This window comes from Mustela lutreola, chromosome 12 (genome assembly GCF_030435805.1).
Source record: "Mustela lutreola isolate mMusLut2 chromosome 12, mMusLut2.pri, whole genome shotgun sequence".
Classification (NCBI taxonomy): Eukaryota; Metazoa; Chordata; class Mammalia; order Carnivora; family Mustelidae; genus Mustela; species Mustela lutreola.
Window position 1 is genome coordinate 90997342 of NC_081301.1, and position 17992 is coordinate 91015333.

The 17992-nt window shown below is 43.6% G+C and overlaps 2 protein-coding genes across 3 annotated transcripts in view; one reads left to right on the forward strand and one right to left on the reverse strand.

Annotated features, from left to right (window-relative positions):
• The window catches only part of KANK1 (KN motif and ankyrin repeat domains 1), a 193539-nt gene that overhangs the window by 66857 nt on the left and 108690 nt on the right, over positions 1-17992 (forward strand). The window lies entirely within an intron of this gene.
• LOC131813098 (cyclin-dependent kinases regulatory subunit 2) lies at positions 6569-7153 on the reverse strand. Its single transcript, XM_059143272.1, has one exon. The coding sequence runs from the start codon at positions 7091-7093 to the stop codon at positions 6854-6856; it is 240 nt and encodes a 79-aa protein (XP_058999255.1). The 5' UTR covers positions 7094-7153; the 3' UTR covers positions 6569-6853.

Genomic DNA, 17992 nt, shown 5'->3' on the forward strand with positions numbered 1-17992 from the left:
TTCGTGTCAAACTGGAAAGCTGAGGGAGGGACAGGGGCTGATCCCCAGCTCTAGAACATGCTAGAAAAGGCAGGAGCAAAGCGGGATGCAACCTGGGGCTGGGGGGACGTGGGGAGGGAGGGTGCTTTCTCTTGCAGCGAGGAGGGAGGAAGAGACAGCGGGTGTAGACTCAGATGCTTTGCCTTGCAAAGGAGTATTTGAGGGCGCCCAAGACTTAGGACCTGAATGTAACTCCAGAACGGGGAAAGAAGAAAGTATTTGTTGAGGGTAAGAGCGGTGGGTTTGCAGTTTTTGGTTTGAGAAACAGGAACTAATCAGAGTAGCCCAGGTATGAAGTGGACCAGGGATCCAAGGCGCTGCCTTTAAAGACCTTTGTGGCCCCAGAGGCAGGGCCCAGATGATGTCGCTCAGAGACTGAGAACCGCAGTGACCCTATTTACACACTCTTGTCACACGGTGCAGGGTGGTTTAATGAGCCTCGTCGGGCTGTGCTAATCATCAGGCACAGAGTACGTGAAGTGGGAAGAGGGACGATGACTTCTTAATCTGTGAAACGAAGTTTCAGACTACGTAGATGCTTCTAGAAGTCCCTTTCTACCATACCGTTTCCTGTTTCATCTTTAGTCTATACCGTCTCCTGTCTGTGACCCCCTCTACTAGGCAATTTAGCCTTTTTATGTGGTGATCTCGATAGTTTATTTGCTTAGTTTGCTTACTGTCATAAGCAGTGTATATTGGCTGTAGAAAAATAAAAGATAAGTAGACAAAAAAGACCTTTTTTTTTTTTAAGATTATGTATTTATTTCTTTGACAGAGAGAGAGAAATCACAAGTAGGCAGAAGTAGGCAGACAGGTAGAGAGGGGGAAGCAGGCTCTCTGCTCAGCAGAGAGATGTGCCTGATGTGAGGCTCGATCCCAGGACCCTGGGATCATGACCTGAGCCAAAGGCAGAAGCTTAACTCACTGAACCACCCAGGCGCCCCAAAAAAGATGTATTTAACGTGCATAATCCTACCACCACTAAATACCCACTGTTAATGTTCTTCCAGAAGCTTTACTGTATGTATATGATTTTTAAATATAAAATAAGATTTTCAAATATAAAAATGTAACTTGGCTTTCTTTCTTTCTTTTTTTTTTTTTTTTAAGATTTATATATTTATTTTAGAGAGAGAGAAAGAGAGAGCAGTGGAAGGGGCAGAGGGAGAGAGAGAATCCCAAGCAGATTCTGCACTGAGTATAGATCCCGATACAGGGGTCGGTCCCACAACCCCGAGATCATGATCAGAGCTGCAATCAGGGGTCTGACGCTCCCCGACTGAGCCACCCAGGCGCCCTTCAACTTGCTTTTCTAGATATACTGTAAACTTCTCTCCGTATCAGTGGTCATGGCGGCATGAATTTTCTTACTATTGAAGTGTGATTGACATACAGTGTTCTTATTAGTCTCAGGTATACAACGGGCTGATTTGACCAGCTGATTCACTACTCAGTGCTTATCACCATCTGTCACCATAACATGTGTCAGTACATGTGCTCCTAACTATTTTTGAGGCTGCTTTTAATGATCTTTAATATAAATTCAGGAAAGGTTTTTGATCTCTATTACCTGAAAAATCTGAACCAGTTTACAGATTCCACTGACAGTATGCAAGAGATACTTTCCCCAGACTCTTCTTAATATTAAAATAGAATTTTAAAAAAACCCTTTGTCTAGTTTTATGGACAAGTGAACATTTGTCATATATTTATGAACCATTAATTTTTCTCCTTTTGTGAATTCTCCGTTCCTGTCCTTTGCCCGTATCTCCAGAGAGACATTTGCTTTTTTTTGTTACTGATGTGCAAGAGGGTTTTTATTATAAAAGATTTTCTATTATAAAACTATTGCAAGTTTTTATGATCTTTGACTTCTGTATAGTGTTTTTAAAAGGAAGCAAATATTTAATTTTTGGTAGTGAAATCTTTTCCCTGTGGTCCCCATGCAGACTAACTAGGAAGCAGGCAGGCCTGGAGGTATCACCCCTACAGTCTGCCCTTGCACAGTACAATGACCTCTTTCAAGTGTCGCCCCGTCCCGGTGCACCCTTCCTGGGCCGTCCTGGCAGTCTCCTCCCTGTGGCCTGCAAGGCCGGACATGACCTCGCTTTGCCTGGTCTCCAGTCTCGCCTCTGTTACTCTCCAACACGGTGTCCCGGCACCCCTGGTCTCCTTTCCGTTCCAGGGATCGTGCAACATCTTCCTGCCCCCCAGGATTCCGCAGGAGCTCTTCCTTTGTTTGTGAACACACACACGCGTGTGCACAGAGCCGCCTGCACTCACGCTTGTGCTCACACGCTCGTGCTCGACTCTGTCTTGTTCAGAGATGCAGTTCCCGAGCGAGAACCCCAGAGCAGGCTGCTTGGGTCCCCCTGACTTTCCCGTTCCCCATCTCCGTGCCCTTGGACCCCTGGAACATCACCATCGTCATCATAATAGTCCTTACTTATCTCAGACCTGCTGGGAGGCCTAAGTGGGTCGATTTATGCAAAGATCTTAGACATCGACCCCTGGCACAGAAGTGCATGTCAGTGGTTCTGTGTCCTTGTCGTTTTCCGGTTCTCAGAGAGTGCTCTCGTGTCCAGGCTCGGTCATTCCCTCTGGCATTCTCCATCCCATAAGCCCTTTTTATCCCCTTTGAGACTTACCAGTATGCAGTTACTTTGCGTTGATTGACTTTGTCCTGTTCTCTTCGCTAGCCTGTGGCTCCCTGGGAACAGGCTGAGTCTGTGGTGTTCGCAGCTCGGTTTCTGGCGTTCTGCAACATCTGTAGAAAGAACGAAGGAGTATCCGCATGTCCAACCACAGCCTGCGTAGGCATTCTCCTATGTTGTGTTATTGCTGTTTTATGGTTTTATTTCATGGTTTTAAATATTTCCTCTGTGTAAAACTGAATTTGAAGTACAGTTTGAAATACAAATGCAAATTAATTTTTCTGCATGTGAAGACATGAAGTAGCCAATTGCAATTGTTGTCTGCTGTTTTTGTTTTTGTTTTTGTTTTTTTTAAGAGTGCTCCAACCCAAATTCCTTCGGGACTCTGTTGTTGTTTCTTGTTTCTTTGTTCATCATTCCTTGAGTAGTCCTTTTGCAAAAAGGAACTGTTCATTGACTTCAGCCAAATTGCTCATGAGCCTGCTGGCCCAGGACCAGGAGGGAATGCTCCCGGGGTCACTTCCCATGGCTTGAAGGAAGACATGATGTTAACCAACTTAAGTACTTGCTGCATTTTTTCAATATCGAATGCTGCTAAACCAGCTGGATATTTTAGGCAATCCTGTTTTAGATATTCTGTGTTCTGTTTCTTAAAAACTTAATGAAATCTTGAAACTTCCACTTTCCACTGACTAAATTACTTTTCCTTAACTGCCTCTTGCATTTAGAGGAGAGATGAATATGCCTCGGTGTAGATCATGTGTTCTGATTTTTGGTTTGGAAAGACTGGTCACCATTCTTTTCCAGATTTTACCTTTTGTCGTTAAAATTAACGATAAAATCGAGACCTACCCATTGTCAGAAAACACGTGCACAGAAAAAAACACCTGACTTGGATTTCACCTTCTGGATCAGACCTTCATATAACCACTTCTAAGTTTATTGTCTGTCCTGCCAGGCTTTTTTATGCTTAGATTTTTACATGTGCATGCATGTATGTATGCAGCACACACACACACACACACACACACTACACACACGCGTGCACCACACACATTCTCACACTCTCTCTCTCTCTCTCTCCCCTCCCCACCCCCTGCAAATACTTGCATGCTTTTCCGGAACAATGTCATAAACCCACTTTCTTATACACATCAGTAGGCTTTCACAACACTCGAAGCCTTTGTTTCCTAGCTGGCAGCATGCTAGAGAAGTTACTAATTGATCTTTTCCCAGGGCAGTTGAAATCCCAAGTCCTGCTTGGCTTGCCTGAGTCACTGGGTGTAATCTTCCAGAGGGCAGGGGCTGGGGCACACTCAGGAATGTGGTATAATCTGATAAGGGTTTCCGTTCTGAGGCAAAGGAAGAAATAGGGGCTCAGAAGGGAAGCCAGCGGGGTGGGAAAGGGGATCCTCCTCTCCGTTGATGAGGGTAGCCTTCAGCGAAGATGTTTTCCCTGGGTTAGAGACCACGTGGGCTGATTTCTGGGGAGAGAGGCTCATACGTTGGGGTGCTGTCTGGGGATAGAATTTTTCTCCACTCATTCTCTTTTGCCTCTTTTTTTTTGGCGGGGGCGGGGGTGGCTCATGAGAGTAGAAGACACTACAGGGTGGGCTGGGTCAGAGAGCACAGTGAGTCACGGGCTGTGCCCTTCACGCTGGCAGTGGAAGAGGGTGGCTGACCGCCCCGGATTCTGATCTATGGCGCCACACTACAGAGACCCGGAGGGGTTTCTGTAAGTGATGGGGACCCAGGACTCCTGCAGAATGGGCCTTGTCAGGGGATTTTCACAATGCCCACCTTACTGTGCCAGAGCAGCAAGTTTCATTGCTTAAGGGAACAATTTATGGCCATGGGCTTATCTCCTTGTTTTAGCTCTTTATGTTTTTTCTGCCTCTTAATAAAATGTGAAGTCACAAAGCAATTAAATAGTAGTGTAGTTTTCAGGCAAGAGGTGGAGAAAGGCTACCCCGGGGGAAAGGCTAACATGATTGACAGAGGCTGACTGGAGATTTACATTGGGAATAACTCGTTTCTCAAAACTTTCTTCATTTCCTAGTGGGAAGTACGGGGTAAATCATCGACCAGGAGGATGGATGATTAAAAGTGCAGGAGTTATGATTTCTTTTTGACTTTGTAAGTCTCTAAATCTAAACCTTAACAGAGGGTTCTCATTTTAAGAACTCTTCAGAAAGTGATGGAAACCGGCCCTGCCAAGGATTGAAGGGAAGCAGAAACACTGTAAAATCTCAAATTGCTAATGAGCTTAAGCTGGTTTATATTTTATAAAATGTCTTGAGATCCAGTGCAATGAAGTGGAGAATTCACGAGCCTTTTTTTTTTTTCTTTATTTCTTATACTGAGATCAACGAGTGTAGATATTTTTCAGTATTTAAAAATATTGAATGGGGTTTCAACTGTTAGTGTCTAGAGTTTTTTAAATAGCATTAGGAATATGTAATAGTGACACTTGAAATGAGGACAATTAAACATGAAAATAGGGAGAGTCGAGATCCCTGTTACTCTTATCCCAGAAACTCTTTTGATTTTGCTACTTTGTATCGATGACCTGCTTGTTCTCATCAAGAGAATTAACAAGTGAAGATACAGAACTTGAAGTTGTCATTCTTTCTTATCCGAGAAGCATTTCGATTTTAAGGAGTTTTGAAAGGCTGCCGTTTGAGCTGAAGTTCTCGTTTCCCGATAGCCCCGTGGAGATGGCCAAAGCAGACAGCTTAAATTAAAATGCATTTGTTGGTACCTGTTGAGAGAAGGAGTAATTTAACGAAGACTTAATTTATAGGACCCAGAAAATGAGTGGCTAAAAGGACAGTGCTTTTTCTGGTGTGAATTTCTCTTGCCATGCAAGCACCCTGCAGGGGAGACTTCGTGCTTTGGCAGGAGCACCCCTGTTCCCTCCCCGCTAAACTCCACCACCACAAAAAAAGAACAAGACTCGGAGAGTCAAGTACACAGCCATCCTGTTGCTGCTGAGGAGGTGTTTCCTGATAGATGACCCCCCAGAGGATCGTGCTGAGGGAATGGGGAGATGTTAATTTCTAGAGATTGGTAAAATGGTAACAAACCACTTTCATCCCAGATCAGTGGATCGTTCCCAGGTCCCTGCCCCGGGTCCTTGTGTGGGTGGTGGAGTGCCCGTTGTTCTCTTTCTGCACCTATAGAGGAAGGTGTGGGACGCCTTGAGGTGTCCATCGCTGTAGATGAAGTTTGGAGAGAGGGCTGTGTGACCTCTCAGCCCTCATTCTGGACTGTTTCTCAGGCAGCCCCCAGAGCCAGTGCTTATGAACAGTCACTGGTTTTGAGTATGTGTCATTTTCCCTGGTGACAGTCCTTTATCCATCCAGACTGCTCCCCAGGGAGGTATCTAGATGCAGAAGGCGCCCTTCTGCACTGGTACCACCATCTTACTGCTCCAGCAGAACGTGACTCATGGGGAATTACTGTTTTGCTCTTCTCGTGTATTATTTTTTTTCAGTAGTATTTGTTTTCAATGACATGAAATTCATATGCGTAGAAGTGAATAATTTAAAAACGAACATTTCAGTGGCATTCAGCACATGACAGTGTTGCATAGCGGCCCCTTCTGTCTAGTTTCAAACATTTTTATTACCCTGAAAGGAAACCCTGTACCGTGAAGCAGTAGCTCCTTATTCCCTCCTCCCTCAGCCTCCGACAACCATTCATCTGCTTGCTGTCTCTCTGAATTTACTGATTCGGGATCTGTCCTATAAATGCAATCGTGTAATATGCAATATTTTTTGTTCGCCTTCTTCTTAGCATGTTTTCAGGGCTCACCCGTGCTGTGGCTTACGACTGAATAGTATTCTGTTGTATGGGTATGCTATAGTTGTTTTTTTTTTTTTTGCAACATACAAACTTTATTTAACAAAAGTAACAGGTCAAGTCAAACAGGCACTTACATTAAAGAGAAAAACCAACTAGAAATTTTATCTTAAACACCTTCTAGTAACCTACTTGCCGTTGTATTTAACTGAGCTCTGTTGCTGTGAAGAATACAGCTCATGCACAGGTATGGATCAACAATTTGTACATTTTTCAAGTATTCACTGAATACTACCCTTATATACACATATACATTAAATTTGAAAAAGACTTAATTGACAATCCCCAGGTAGACTTCATTTTTGTTGCTCTTTTGGAAGAGGTCGTCGAAAGAGAAGAATATGTGGTTCTGGCTCGTGAATCATGTAGTGAACCCAGCCTAGACTCTGTTGGACGCCAAGTCTCCTCCACTCCTCTTCCGACATCAGATGGGTTTTCGGGACTTGTTTGGAAAGTTCTCTGGGTAACATGACATGCCGGTACTCGTAGTGCTCGTCGAAGTACTTGTCCGAGTAGTAGATCTGCTTGTGGGCCATGCTGCGGGCGGGCGGAGCGTCGGGCCGCACGACCGCCTCTCCCCGGGCAACGACTCGACTGCCGGGTATGCTATAGTTTTTAAATTTATTTATCTGTAGACGGACATCTGGGATTTTTACCACCTGCTGATTATTTTGAGTAACACTGCTATAAACATAAGTATTTGGGTCCCTGTTTTCAGTTCTTTTAAGTATATATCTAGAGGTGTAATTGCTGAGTCATATGCTAATTCTATTTAACTTTTTTGAGACACTGTCAAACTGTTTTCCCCAGACTTGTACCATTTATTCCCATGAAAAGTTCCAGTTTCTCCACATCCTTACCAACACGTGTTTTTCCTTTTTTATTCTTTATTGTAGCATCCTTGTGACTATGAAGTAGTACTCGATTGTGGTTTCGATATGCGTGTCTCTAGTGACAAATGATATCGATCATCTTTTCATGTGCTTACCGGCCATATGTGTATCTTCTCTGGAGAAATATCAATTCTAAAATTTGTCTATTTTTGGTTTTTTATTTTTTAGAGATTTTATTTATTTACTTGAGAGAGAGCGAACACAAGCCGGGGAGGAGCAGAGGCAGGGGGAGAAGCAGACTCCCCACTGGACAGGGGGCCCGATGTGGGACTCCATGCCAGGACCCTGAGATCATGACCTGAGCTGATATCAAGAGTCGGACGTTTAACTGACTGAGCCATCCGGGCACCTTCTTTGACCATTTTAAAATTGGGTCTTCTTTTAAAAAATAAATTGGGTTGCCTTTTTATTGTTGAGTTGTAAGAGTTCTTTATATCTTCTGGATCCTAAACTCTTGTCAGGTATATGATTTGCAAATATTTTCTCCCATTCTTATCTTTTCACTCTCTTGGTAATTTCCTTTGACATATGGAAATTTTTTATTTTTATGAAGTCCAAGTGATTTTGTTTTTTTCTTCTGTTGCTCATGCTTTTGATGTCCTATCTAAATATTGCTGCCTAATCCAAAGTCAAGAAGATTTTTTCCTATGTTTCCTTCCAGGAATTTTGTGTTTTTCTCTCTTATGTTTAGCGTATTAATCCATTTTGATGTAATTTTTTGTAAGGTATGAGGTCAGAGTCCAATTTAATTCTTTTGTATGTGGGTATCTAGTTGTCCCATTTATTGAAGGGTCTCTCCCCCATTGAATGGTCTTTGCACCCTTTAAAATAATCAATTGGTCATATATGTGAGGATTTAGTTTTGTGGTTTTTGCTTTTTTTTTTTTTTTTTTTGAGGATTTATTTTTGGACCTTTAGTTTTTTTTCCCCATTAGTCTGTATGTCTGTCCTTGTGTCAGTTTACTCCGTTTTGATAATCGTAGCTTTATAGTAAGTTTTGAAATAGGGAAATGCGAATTTCCAACTTTGTTCTTTTTCGCCATATGCTCTGGCTATTCAGAGCCCCTTGCATTTCCATATGATCAGTTTTTCTATTTCTGGGAAAAAAAAGAAAGCTGTTTCTAGGGCTTGTACTGATTCTGTAGAGGGCAGTGTTGCTATCCTTACAATACTAAGTTTTCCAGTTCACAAAAGCATGAGGTCCTGCTGTGTATTTACGTGTGTCTTAGCTTATTTCAGCATCGATTTTTAGTTTCAGCATACAAGTATTTTACCTCCATTAAATTTACTGTTGAATATTTTGTTCTTTGGAGGCAGTTGTAGATGAATCTGTCTCCTTGATTTCCGATTGTTCCTGGAGTACAGAAACACAACTGCCTGTGTGTTATTTTCATTTAAAAAAAAAAATTAAAGTTAAAAAAAATCATCTCTTCTTTTTTTTTTTTTTTTTTTTTTTTTTTTTAATGACTTAAGATGAGGAGCCTAGGTAACTCTTCATCTCCTACTCTTGATCTCAGCTTAGACCTTCTCAGGGTTGTGAGTTCAAGCCTCACTTTGGGCTCCACTCTGGGTGTGCAGCCTGTTTTAAAAAAAGGACATAAGAACCCCATGATCCCTTCATATATTCCAGGGTTTTTTGTTTGTTTGTTTTGTTTTATTTTTTTAAGATTTTATTTATTTATTTGTTAGAGAGAGAGCACAAGCAGGGGGCGTGGCAGGCAGAGGGAGAAGCTTAGCCGGGAGCCCGATGAGGAACTCCATCCCACAGGGATCAAGTCCTGAGCCGAAGGCAGGCAATTAACCGGCCGAGCCACCCAGGCGTCCCTTCCACCATATATTCCTTTAAGTTTGATGTACATCCTTCTGTGTATTTTCTAGACGTTTACATGCAAGTAAACACCTTCCTTTGGGTAGGCTCTTAATATACTTGTCTATGTTTTAACTGAAGTCTAGATTTGAGTATCTTTCTAGGTCAGTACATCTAGATTTACATTAATCCTTTAAATTGCCTCAGAGTATCCTGTTGTACAATGTACTCTCAGAGCGTTCTTTTAATGAGTATTTGGTGTGCTTTTAGGTTTTTTGTTTTAATAAACAAGCGACAGTTAACTGTCTTGTGTGAGTACTGATCCATACTTGTGTGACTATGTCTTGAAGGGAATGTCCTGTAAGTAAAATTGCTGAGGCAAAAAGTAGGCATATAATATATTTTGGTGGACAATGTTTTTGTTTTGTTTTAAGGGTTTATTACAGGCAAAGATGCTACCTACTCTTATCTTAGAACTCACAGTAAGTACCTAATTGCTTCAAAAGAAATGTGAAAAGCGGGGCACCGGGGTGGCTCAGTCAGTTAAGCGACTGCCTTCGGCTCAGGTCATGATCCCAGACTCCTGGGATCGAGCCCCACATCGGGCTCCCTGCTCAGTGGAGAGCCTGCTTCTCCCTCTCCTTGTGCTGCTCTGCCTACTTGTGCTCGCTCTCTGTGTCAAATAAATAAATAAATAAATAAAATCTTAAAAAAAAAGAAAAAAGAAAGAAAGGTGAAAATGGGGATATGTCTAACCCTTCTTATTCTTTGTACAATGTGGTAACATATAATCTCAATAAAATGTAAATAATAAAATCCTTTGAGGTACGTGTATGAACCATGTCAACATCGTGTTCTTAAAGGTGTGGTTAGCCCAGCTCTCGGTGGTTAGGCGAGGAGGCAAGTGAGAGTACATACCTGCCTCTCGGGCTTTTCTCTCTCCAGCCTGCGTAAGCCCCGCCCCGCTCACTCCTCCCCTGTCTCTCCTTCTCCACCCCACCCCTGCCCCCTTGCTGTCAGTCATTCCAAAAGATCTTTCGCTTGTTGACAGAGTCTGTGAACACCCAGTGTTCTCTTCGTTGGCACCGTCCCAGAAAGACCAGTTTGGGAATTTGCTAACGTGGGAAGGTGAAGACTTTATTTTGTTCAAGTCTAACTGAAAAACTTAGCTAAGCCCTGGAAGGCAGAACATACCCATTTGGGGGGAGGGTCCCCCTCATGTTCTCTGTGGGTGCATCTCACATCTCACGTCATCATCCTATGCTCTTCCGTGGTTCACCAAGTAGAGCAGAGGAGGTACTTCTGTGAACATCTCTGAAGAAAAGAAAGTCAGATGGAAATGAGGAGTAAGAGTTAACTTCGTTGCTTTCCATTCCCCTCCATTTTTAAAGAACTTTTTATTTTGAAATAGTTTTAGACTTAGAGGGAAGTTGCAAAGATTGTACAGAGTTCACATGTGCCTCTTCAGCCAGCTTCCTACAGTGTGAATTTCTTACATAACCCGAGTATCATGATGAGAACCAGGAGATGTAAATCGTCAGAGTCCTTCTAGCTACGCTCTAGGCCTGCTACCCTCCCATTCAGTTTTCTAGGAATGTCCTTTTTCTGTTCTAGGATCCAGGGCAGAATCCACATGGGACTGAGTTGTTCTGTGTCCTTAGACTCCCACCGTTTTCCCCTAGTGTTCCATCATCTTGATACTTTTGAACAGTACTAGTCAGTTCTTCTGTTGAATGAGATTGCCTGAATTGGGAGGTTTTCTACTATTTATTTGTGAGGCTATGAATGGTTCCTTGATGTCATTTTTTCTTACTGGTGGTGAAGCTCCTGTTGATTCCGTGATTCCAGTAGTATCTCCGGGGTTTCTCCCCTATAAGGCTGCTGTTGTAAGGAACAAAGTAGTTTCTTTTTAATGAATAGATATCTTGGGGCCTGATCCTCTGAGTCCGTGCAAAGACTCTGTTATCCTCAAGCTTTCCTGCACTGATTTTGGCAGCCATTGTAGGTCTTGTCTGCAATAATTGTTACTGTACCGTTGCCCTAATAGTCATTTGGTATTGCCTTCATCTCTTATACATTTATTTATTCATTCTTCATAAGGAAGAGCTCTTCTCTCATACATGCACCAGTGTGGACTTGTGGATAGTTATTTTATTCTAACGGTTCTAATCTGTTGCTATAATATGAATTTTGTTGCTCAAATCGCTCTAGCTTTGGCCATCGGATGTTCCTTTGGATCGGCCCCAATGTCCTCTGACAGGTTTCTGTCCTTTCTCAAGCGCTTTCTTCTGTTGTGGTACGTCCACAGGTTACAGGCTCCTCTTGCCTTTTTCTTGCTGTACCCCTGGAATCAGTCACTTCTTCAAGGAGCCCGGGTCCCTCTGGAGGAGGGTGCAGTTGGGAAACCAGGATCTGCGTTGGGTGGCCCGTCCCTGCATCTCTCTTCGGTCAGGTTTCAAGTGAGGTCCTCCCCGTGAGCACGGCTGTAGCAAGCCTGAAGCTTGCTCGGACTCTGCGGGGCAGATAATCATTTGGGTATGAAATAATTTTGATCAGACCATTTAATGGTGGCTTTTGTGAAAACCATTTGCACATAGGGACCTGGAGACCAATAGGTATTTGGACTATAAATGGAGCGGGTTAACCTTTTTGTGGAAAAACACTCTTATATTCAAAGGCTGCTGTTAGCATTTAGACATCCCTAACATTGCTTTCATCATCTCGCATGGATTTTTCACTCTCACTTTTAGCCCATGTCATATTTTAAGGTAATAAGACTAACTTTTGGTCTGTTACTTAGAGAAGTGAAATACTATCTGATGTATTCCCATTAGAGTGTTTTACTCAACGTCTAGGACCGATTGATCATCCTAGAGTTACTTTAGTTTTGCATAGATACTATGTGGCATAAAACTTTTGATAAATTAGTTGTGTCCTTGTAATTCTGTTTATGAAGTTTTACAGTCATTGATAAAATATTTTCATTACTTACGAGTCCTGAGGGCCCTTCTCCTGGGAGAGCTAGCGTGATTCCTTTGCTGCTCTGCCTTCTTACAGCACAGAGCTCACCTGGATGAGATTCCAGTGGGATCTCTTTTTTCCTCTGTAATTTTTCCCGTTTCTGTTACCACATCTCCACTCGCTTGGCTCGCAGCCTCTGCGAGGACAGATCACGACGCCCAGACACGCTCCATGGTGACAGGGGAGATTCTGGTCGTTATGGAGTGAATTCACCCATAGCAGTGAGGAGCTTCTTGAGCATTTTGCTGTTATTTCAGAGCTCGTTCTTGGGTCTTACCACCTGTTTCTTGTATAGGGAGAAAGTTTTTCTTGTTCCTTTTCAAAATATAATTGGAAGAGTGGGTTTGTATCAAGATTTAAGAAGGCGCATCTTTTTCAAGGACATTTTCCTTTGGACTTTGGTGTCTTGTAAGAGATTTCCATATTCTTCCCACCCCTCGTCTACTTGGGGTTAGGCACGATTTGGTACAAAGCCTAGCTGGTCCGTTAAAGCCTGGTGTTGGGATTTTTTGAAAATATGCCTGACTGACTCTGACATCTAAGTGTGTAAATTATCTTTGCAGCAATAAGAGGTCTTGAAGCCCTTGAAGTTGCTTTGATAACTAATCATTATATGATCATTCACCCAGAAAAATTTGCTGAGAATAGCTCATGTGTCTTGCATCCAGTTTAAAGGTTAGGAGTATGAGACTGTAACCATAGTGGTGTAGAGAGACATCACGTAACATTTGGTATTTCTTTACTATTAGTAGTTCCTGCATGAATCATCGTCTTTACCTTTCCCTCATTCTAGGACAGAGGAAGATTTTACTTACTCTATTAATAATTACTGTGTGTCCTATTATTCATTAAAAGAGTAAATGGGCTTAACTTTTTCTCATTTAAAAAAATTCCACTTTATTGGGGTACCTGGGTGGCTCAGTGGGTTAAGCCTCTGCCTTCAGCTCAGGTCATGATCTCATGGTCCTGGGATCAAGCCCCGAATTGGTCTCTCTGCTCAGTGGGGAGCCTTCTTCCCCCGCCTACCCCTGCCTCCCTCTCTGCCTACTTGTGATCTCTCTCTCAAATAAAATCTTAAAAAAAAAAAAAAATTCCACCGTATCATGATCTCAGGGTCTTGGGATGGAGCCCTGTGTGGGGCTCTGTGCTCAGCTGGGAGTCTGCTTCTCCCCTACTCTCTCTGCCAATCCCCTGCTCATGTGCACACAAGCACATGCTCTCTCTTTCAAATAAATGAACATTTAAAAAAAACTTTCACCTTACCATGCCTGGTTTTTCTTCTTTTCCATTAAGTCATGGTGGAGGAGGTTGAGAAGGACATAGGTGGCATGTCTTTGGCCCTTGAGTTTAGCAAAAAGCTCTTTCATCCTATAGAATCTTGACTTTGGGATTTCAACTCGTGGATGCCTTAGTGTCTGAGATAACAGAGCTAATGATCAAAGCACCAAACAAGTATTGTTCTAATTGCTCTGGTTATTTATTCCATCTCTTTCCTGGGAGCATGGGAAATATCAACCATGATGCTAATCATAACCACTTATTGAATCAGCGTTTTGTGCCAGGCAGGTTGTGGGACAGTTTGCAAGTAGCATCTCATTCGATCTTCATAGAAACCTCCTAATATTTCAGAAACGGAACCTCCAGTGCCTAAAATGTTAAATAACTTAGGGTGCCTGGGTTGCTCAGTCGGTTAAGGGCCATATTGGTAAGAAGCAGTCAGTCCAACTCTTGAACTCAGCTCAAGTCTTGATCTTCAGGTTGTGTGTTCAAGCCTCTCATTGGGCTCCACTCTGAGCATAGAGTCTACTAAAAAAAAAAAGAATAAAAAATATTAAAAGAGTCCCCCGAGATCACACAGTGAGCCGGCCAGAGATCTGCTTGGATTTTGTCTAAGGCTCATGCTCACCCCACATAGCCCGCTGTGGTTGTCCTCTTGTCACTAAAGAGGAGGGTTTCTTTAAGATTGCCTTTCCCTCAAAGTATTTTTTAAATTTCTGAAATATTTCCAAGTATTTTTAAAAAATTTCTGTTGTTGGTTTTTAATGAGGCTCCATGGCCAATGTGGAGCCCAACACAGGGCTTAACCCCTGGCTGAGGTCAAGAGTCAGATGCTCGACCGACTGAGCCACCCAGGTGCCCCATTTTTAAAATGATTTTTAATGTTAGGTGTTTTGGGGTTCAGCTATTGTCACACGTTTGGTTTTGAGACAAAAAACTTCTAGCTTTGAGGAAAGGTAATTTGCTTCCAGATGGTGCAGTCCTGCCTTTTCTTGAAGCTGAAGACGACTTCTCTCTTCGACTTTCTTGCTTTCCTGTGAGTGGAAGCTTCTGCCTTTGGGCTGGTGGAGTATTATATTTAGTGGCAGAAAAGATAAAGTGCTGAACATGACATTACGTAGACTGTGAAGATGATGAGTCCGTTGTCACTGCCTTGACCTTTAGTGTGAATGCCCGTGAGTCACCTGCGTCCCGGGTTCAGGAAGCCCGGCAAATGATGCAATGGGGAGCTTATCTGGAATAATTAAAAAGCCCCAACTTCAGCCTCCCTTGCATTTATCGTTCCTGAAGCTCTACGATGTGAACTTCTGATTATACTGAGCTGGTGATGAGATCATCCATGGAAGAAGGAAGTCTTGAGAAGGGAGGGGGGGTAGATTGGCCTCCAGCAGGGAGTTAAAAACCTGCTGTACAGGTTCTAGAAAAGTGGGGTCAGAGGGGTTGGGCTTAAGATGTACAAGGATTTTGCTGGTTGATGGATGATTTGGGACTTGAAGGAGCTATCCAGCTTCTGTAGTCTGAAAGTTCCTTTCTTAGGCTGAGAAGAGGCATGGTGGGCATTATAAACAGAGCAATCACATGTAACTTGAACGCTGGAAGACACTATTTGGCTTTTGGTTTGAGTGTAAAGTAATCATGAGACTTTCATGTGAGGAACACTTAGGCAGCGAGACAGCAGATGAATTGTCAGAATGTTCTAGAGTTACTGTGCCTGCCTCCAAGATGGGCAACGGGATCTCTTCCTTACAGCTGATCTTTCAGAGAATGCCCTTGACATTGTGCTGCGTACAGGAGAAAGGGCCATACTGGGAGGAAGTGGTAGGTTCTGGACCATTTTTTGTTGGAGATGGGAAATATCCTGTTACCACCTTGTCTCTTAAATCACACCTTAGGAAGTATCTAGAAAGTGACGTCGCAGGAAAAATGTTGTTATAATTGAATAGGTGCCATTGGCAGACTCTTAAAAATTTGGGGGACACTGTCATAAGTAGATCACACTGAAGTCGGCTTCTGTGAAGTCGGATGGGTTCTGACATGGAAAACCTCTTGTTGCTGGAATTTTCTTGTTTAAAATTTTTTTTGAAGTGTGGAGCCTGCAACAGGGGTTGAACTCATGACCCTGAGATCAAGACCTGAGCTGAGATCAAGAGTCAGATGCTTAACTAACCGAGCCACCCTGGCGCCACTGGAAATTCCTTGTTTTAGAACACTTGGATGCCCCGGCCCCTGTGCCGTGAGACATTCACCTGTTCTGGAAGGAGACTGCCGCCCTCCGCTCCCCCTCACAGGGACTGTGTGAGGAGGCCCCAGATAATGGTGGAGTGACAGAGATCACTTTCCCTCCGCTGCTCTTGGTTCTCATCCTCTCTTCTGTGATTGGTTTGCACTTCTAGACTTGACCGAACATTCCCATTTACCGAATCCATTCCTCTCAACAAGCCACGGGTTACAGAGGTCCGCTGTGAGGTTAAAGCTTTCTGGATGTTTTGTCCTGTTGGTTTCAGAGAGGGTATGTTTCAGTAGCTAGTAAAGCTTCCCTACGTCTGTTTTCCAGAATTTGGACTAAATCAACAACGTTACATTAAAGTGATTAAGAGGATTCCCAGCCCTCGGTCACTGGGACTGCCATTTGATGATTTCTGAGATAGTAAAGGTCTTCCGGTTACATATTTAATGCTGGAGAATTTATACATGGATGTCCTGCGATACCATGAGCATAAGCTAAAAATGCTTATTAACGTCAAGTTTCCTTAACTCCAAATCGCCTTGTGAAGACGCATCCAGAAATTTTTTAAATTGGAGCCATGATTCATCTTCTGCTTGTGTATTTCTTTCCTGTAATTATATGAACATTTCCACAGATGGGCAGACGTCATTTACATAGAGTGGTCGTGTTATTAGGAACACAATATCCCCTTGTGCTGATGTACCACGGTTCTTGCTAAGTTGGTCACTGATGTGGGGTATCGGGTCTGTCTCTCGTTTTCTCTATGACAGATATGAAGGGACATAGAGAAGGGGCCGTTCTTGCTAGGATTGTCGCGCATCTGTTGAATATATGCCAGGCATGACGTCAGAGGCTGTGGCACGTGAAACAAAGGCCGTTGAGACACAGAGCGCTGTAGGAGATGAGAGGTGTGGGGGATGCTTTCTGTCTAGGGAGAACAAGGAAGGCCGCATGGAAGAGAGGCATTTGATTCTGGGTCTTAAGAATGGGGCCCCTGGATGGCTCAGTCTGTTAAGCATCTGCCTTCAGCTCAGGTCGTGATCTCAGGGTCCTGGGATCGAGCCCTGCATCAGGCTCCCTGCTCAGTGGGGAGCCTGCTTCTCCCTCTCCCTCTGCCTGCTGCTCCCTCTGCTTTACCCTCTCTCTGTCAAATAAATAAATAAAATCTCCTTAAAGAAAAGAGTAGTTAAGAATGGCAAATATGGGAAAATTGAACCCCCCCAAGGAGCAGGGTGAGCAGTTTCAGAGTATTGTGACTGGAGTGTGTTGGATCCGTCTGCCAACGAGCCCAAGATGCACTTTGTTAGAAAATATCTCACTACAAGAACGTGTCCTAATGGGTTTCGGGAAGAGTCTATACGAGAAGTGTATGATTAAAATGTTGCTGAAGAGATGCTTTATAGGAAAATATGTTACTAGTGGCTCATCTCCTATTTGCCAGTCACTTTTTGATCTTCCTTAAGGGTGATTCTGCAGGCCAGTCCTATGAGGGAGTCTTAATTTTGGATTTCCAGGTGACAGAGAGAGGCACCGGACGGTGTGCCACTTCCCGTAAAATACAGGGAGCCATGCACGTGCATACAAGCACCTACAGCTCCTTTGGTTTTGCTTGCGTAGACCAAGCATTTTGGGGATAGATATGTCACATGGGCCAGTGCTGAGACAAAAAAAAAGAAGACTCCATCCCCTGAGGAAACTAACAAGTTAATTAGAGAAAGAATCCCAATCAATAATCACAACAAGGTCGGGGATACCAGGGAAGACTTCTGAAAGAGGAAGTGTCTACACAGGGCCTTAAAGACTGGGGCAGAAAGCCGACGGAGCCCTGGTGTGGCAGGCAGCACAGTCAGCCCGGGCCGAGGCATGAAAATCAGAGAACGTAAACACGAGGGGAAGGAAATTGTGTATGTTTATATGTATATACTGTCCTGGTGGGGAGAGACCAGGTAATACCTGCCTGTGCACGCCGTGCCTTAGGGAAACTCTCAGTGCTTGGGGGTGGGGGTGGGGGGGGAAGAAGGCTGGATCCGATTTACCCAGGAAGTGAGTGGGATGGTGCAGGCCAGGCGCGGTGAGCCTGGTGACAAGGGAGAGGAAGGAGTGGAGAAGGGCCCAGGTGGCCAACTCTCCCTTGGTGCTTTGCAGTATGAGGAAATGAGCAGCTTACTCAGGAGGCCACTGTGCCCAGAACGGCTTTGTGGGCGGGTGC

What these genes read in the sequence shown, in the direction of transcription:
- LOC131813098 (XM_059143272.1), bottom strand. Translation starts at nt 7,093, where the DNA reads ATGGCCCACAAGCAGATCTACTACTCGGACAAGTACTTCGACGAGCAC.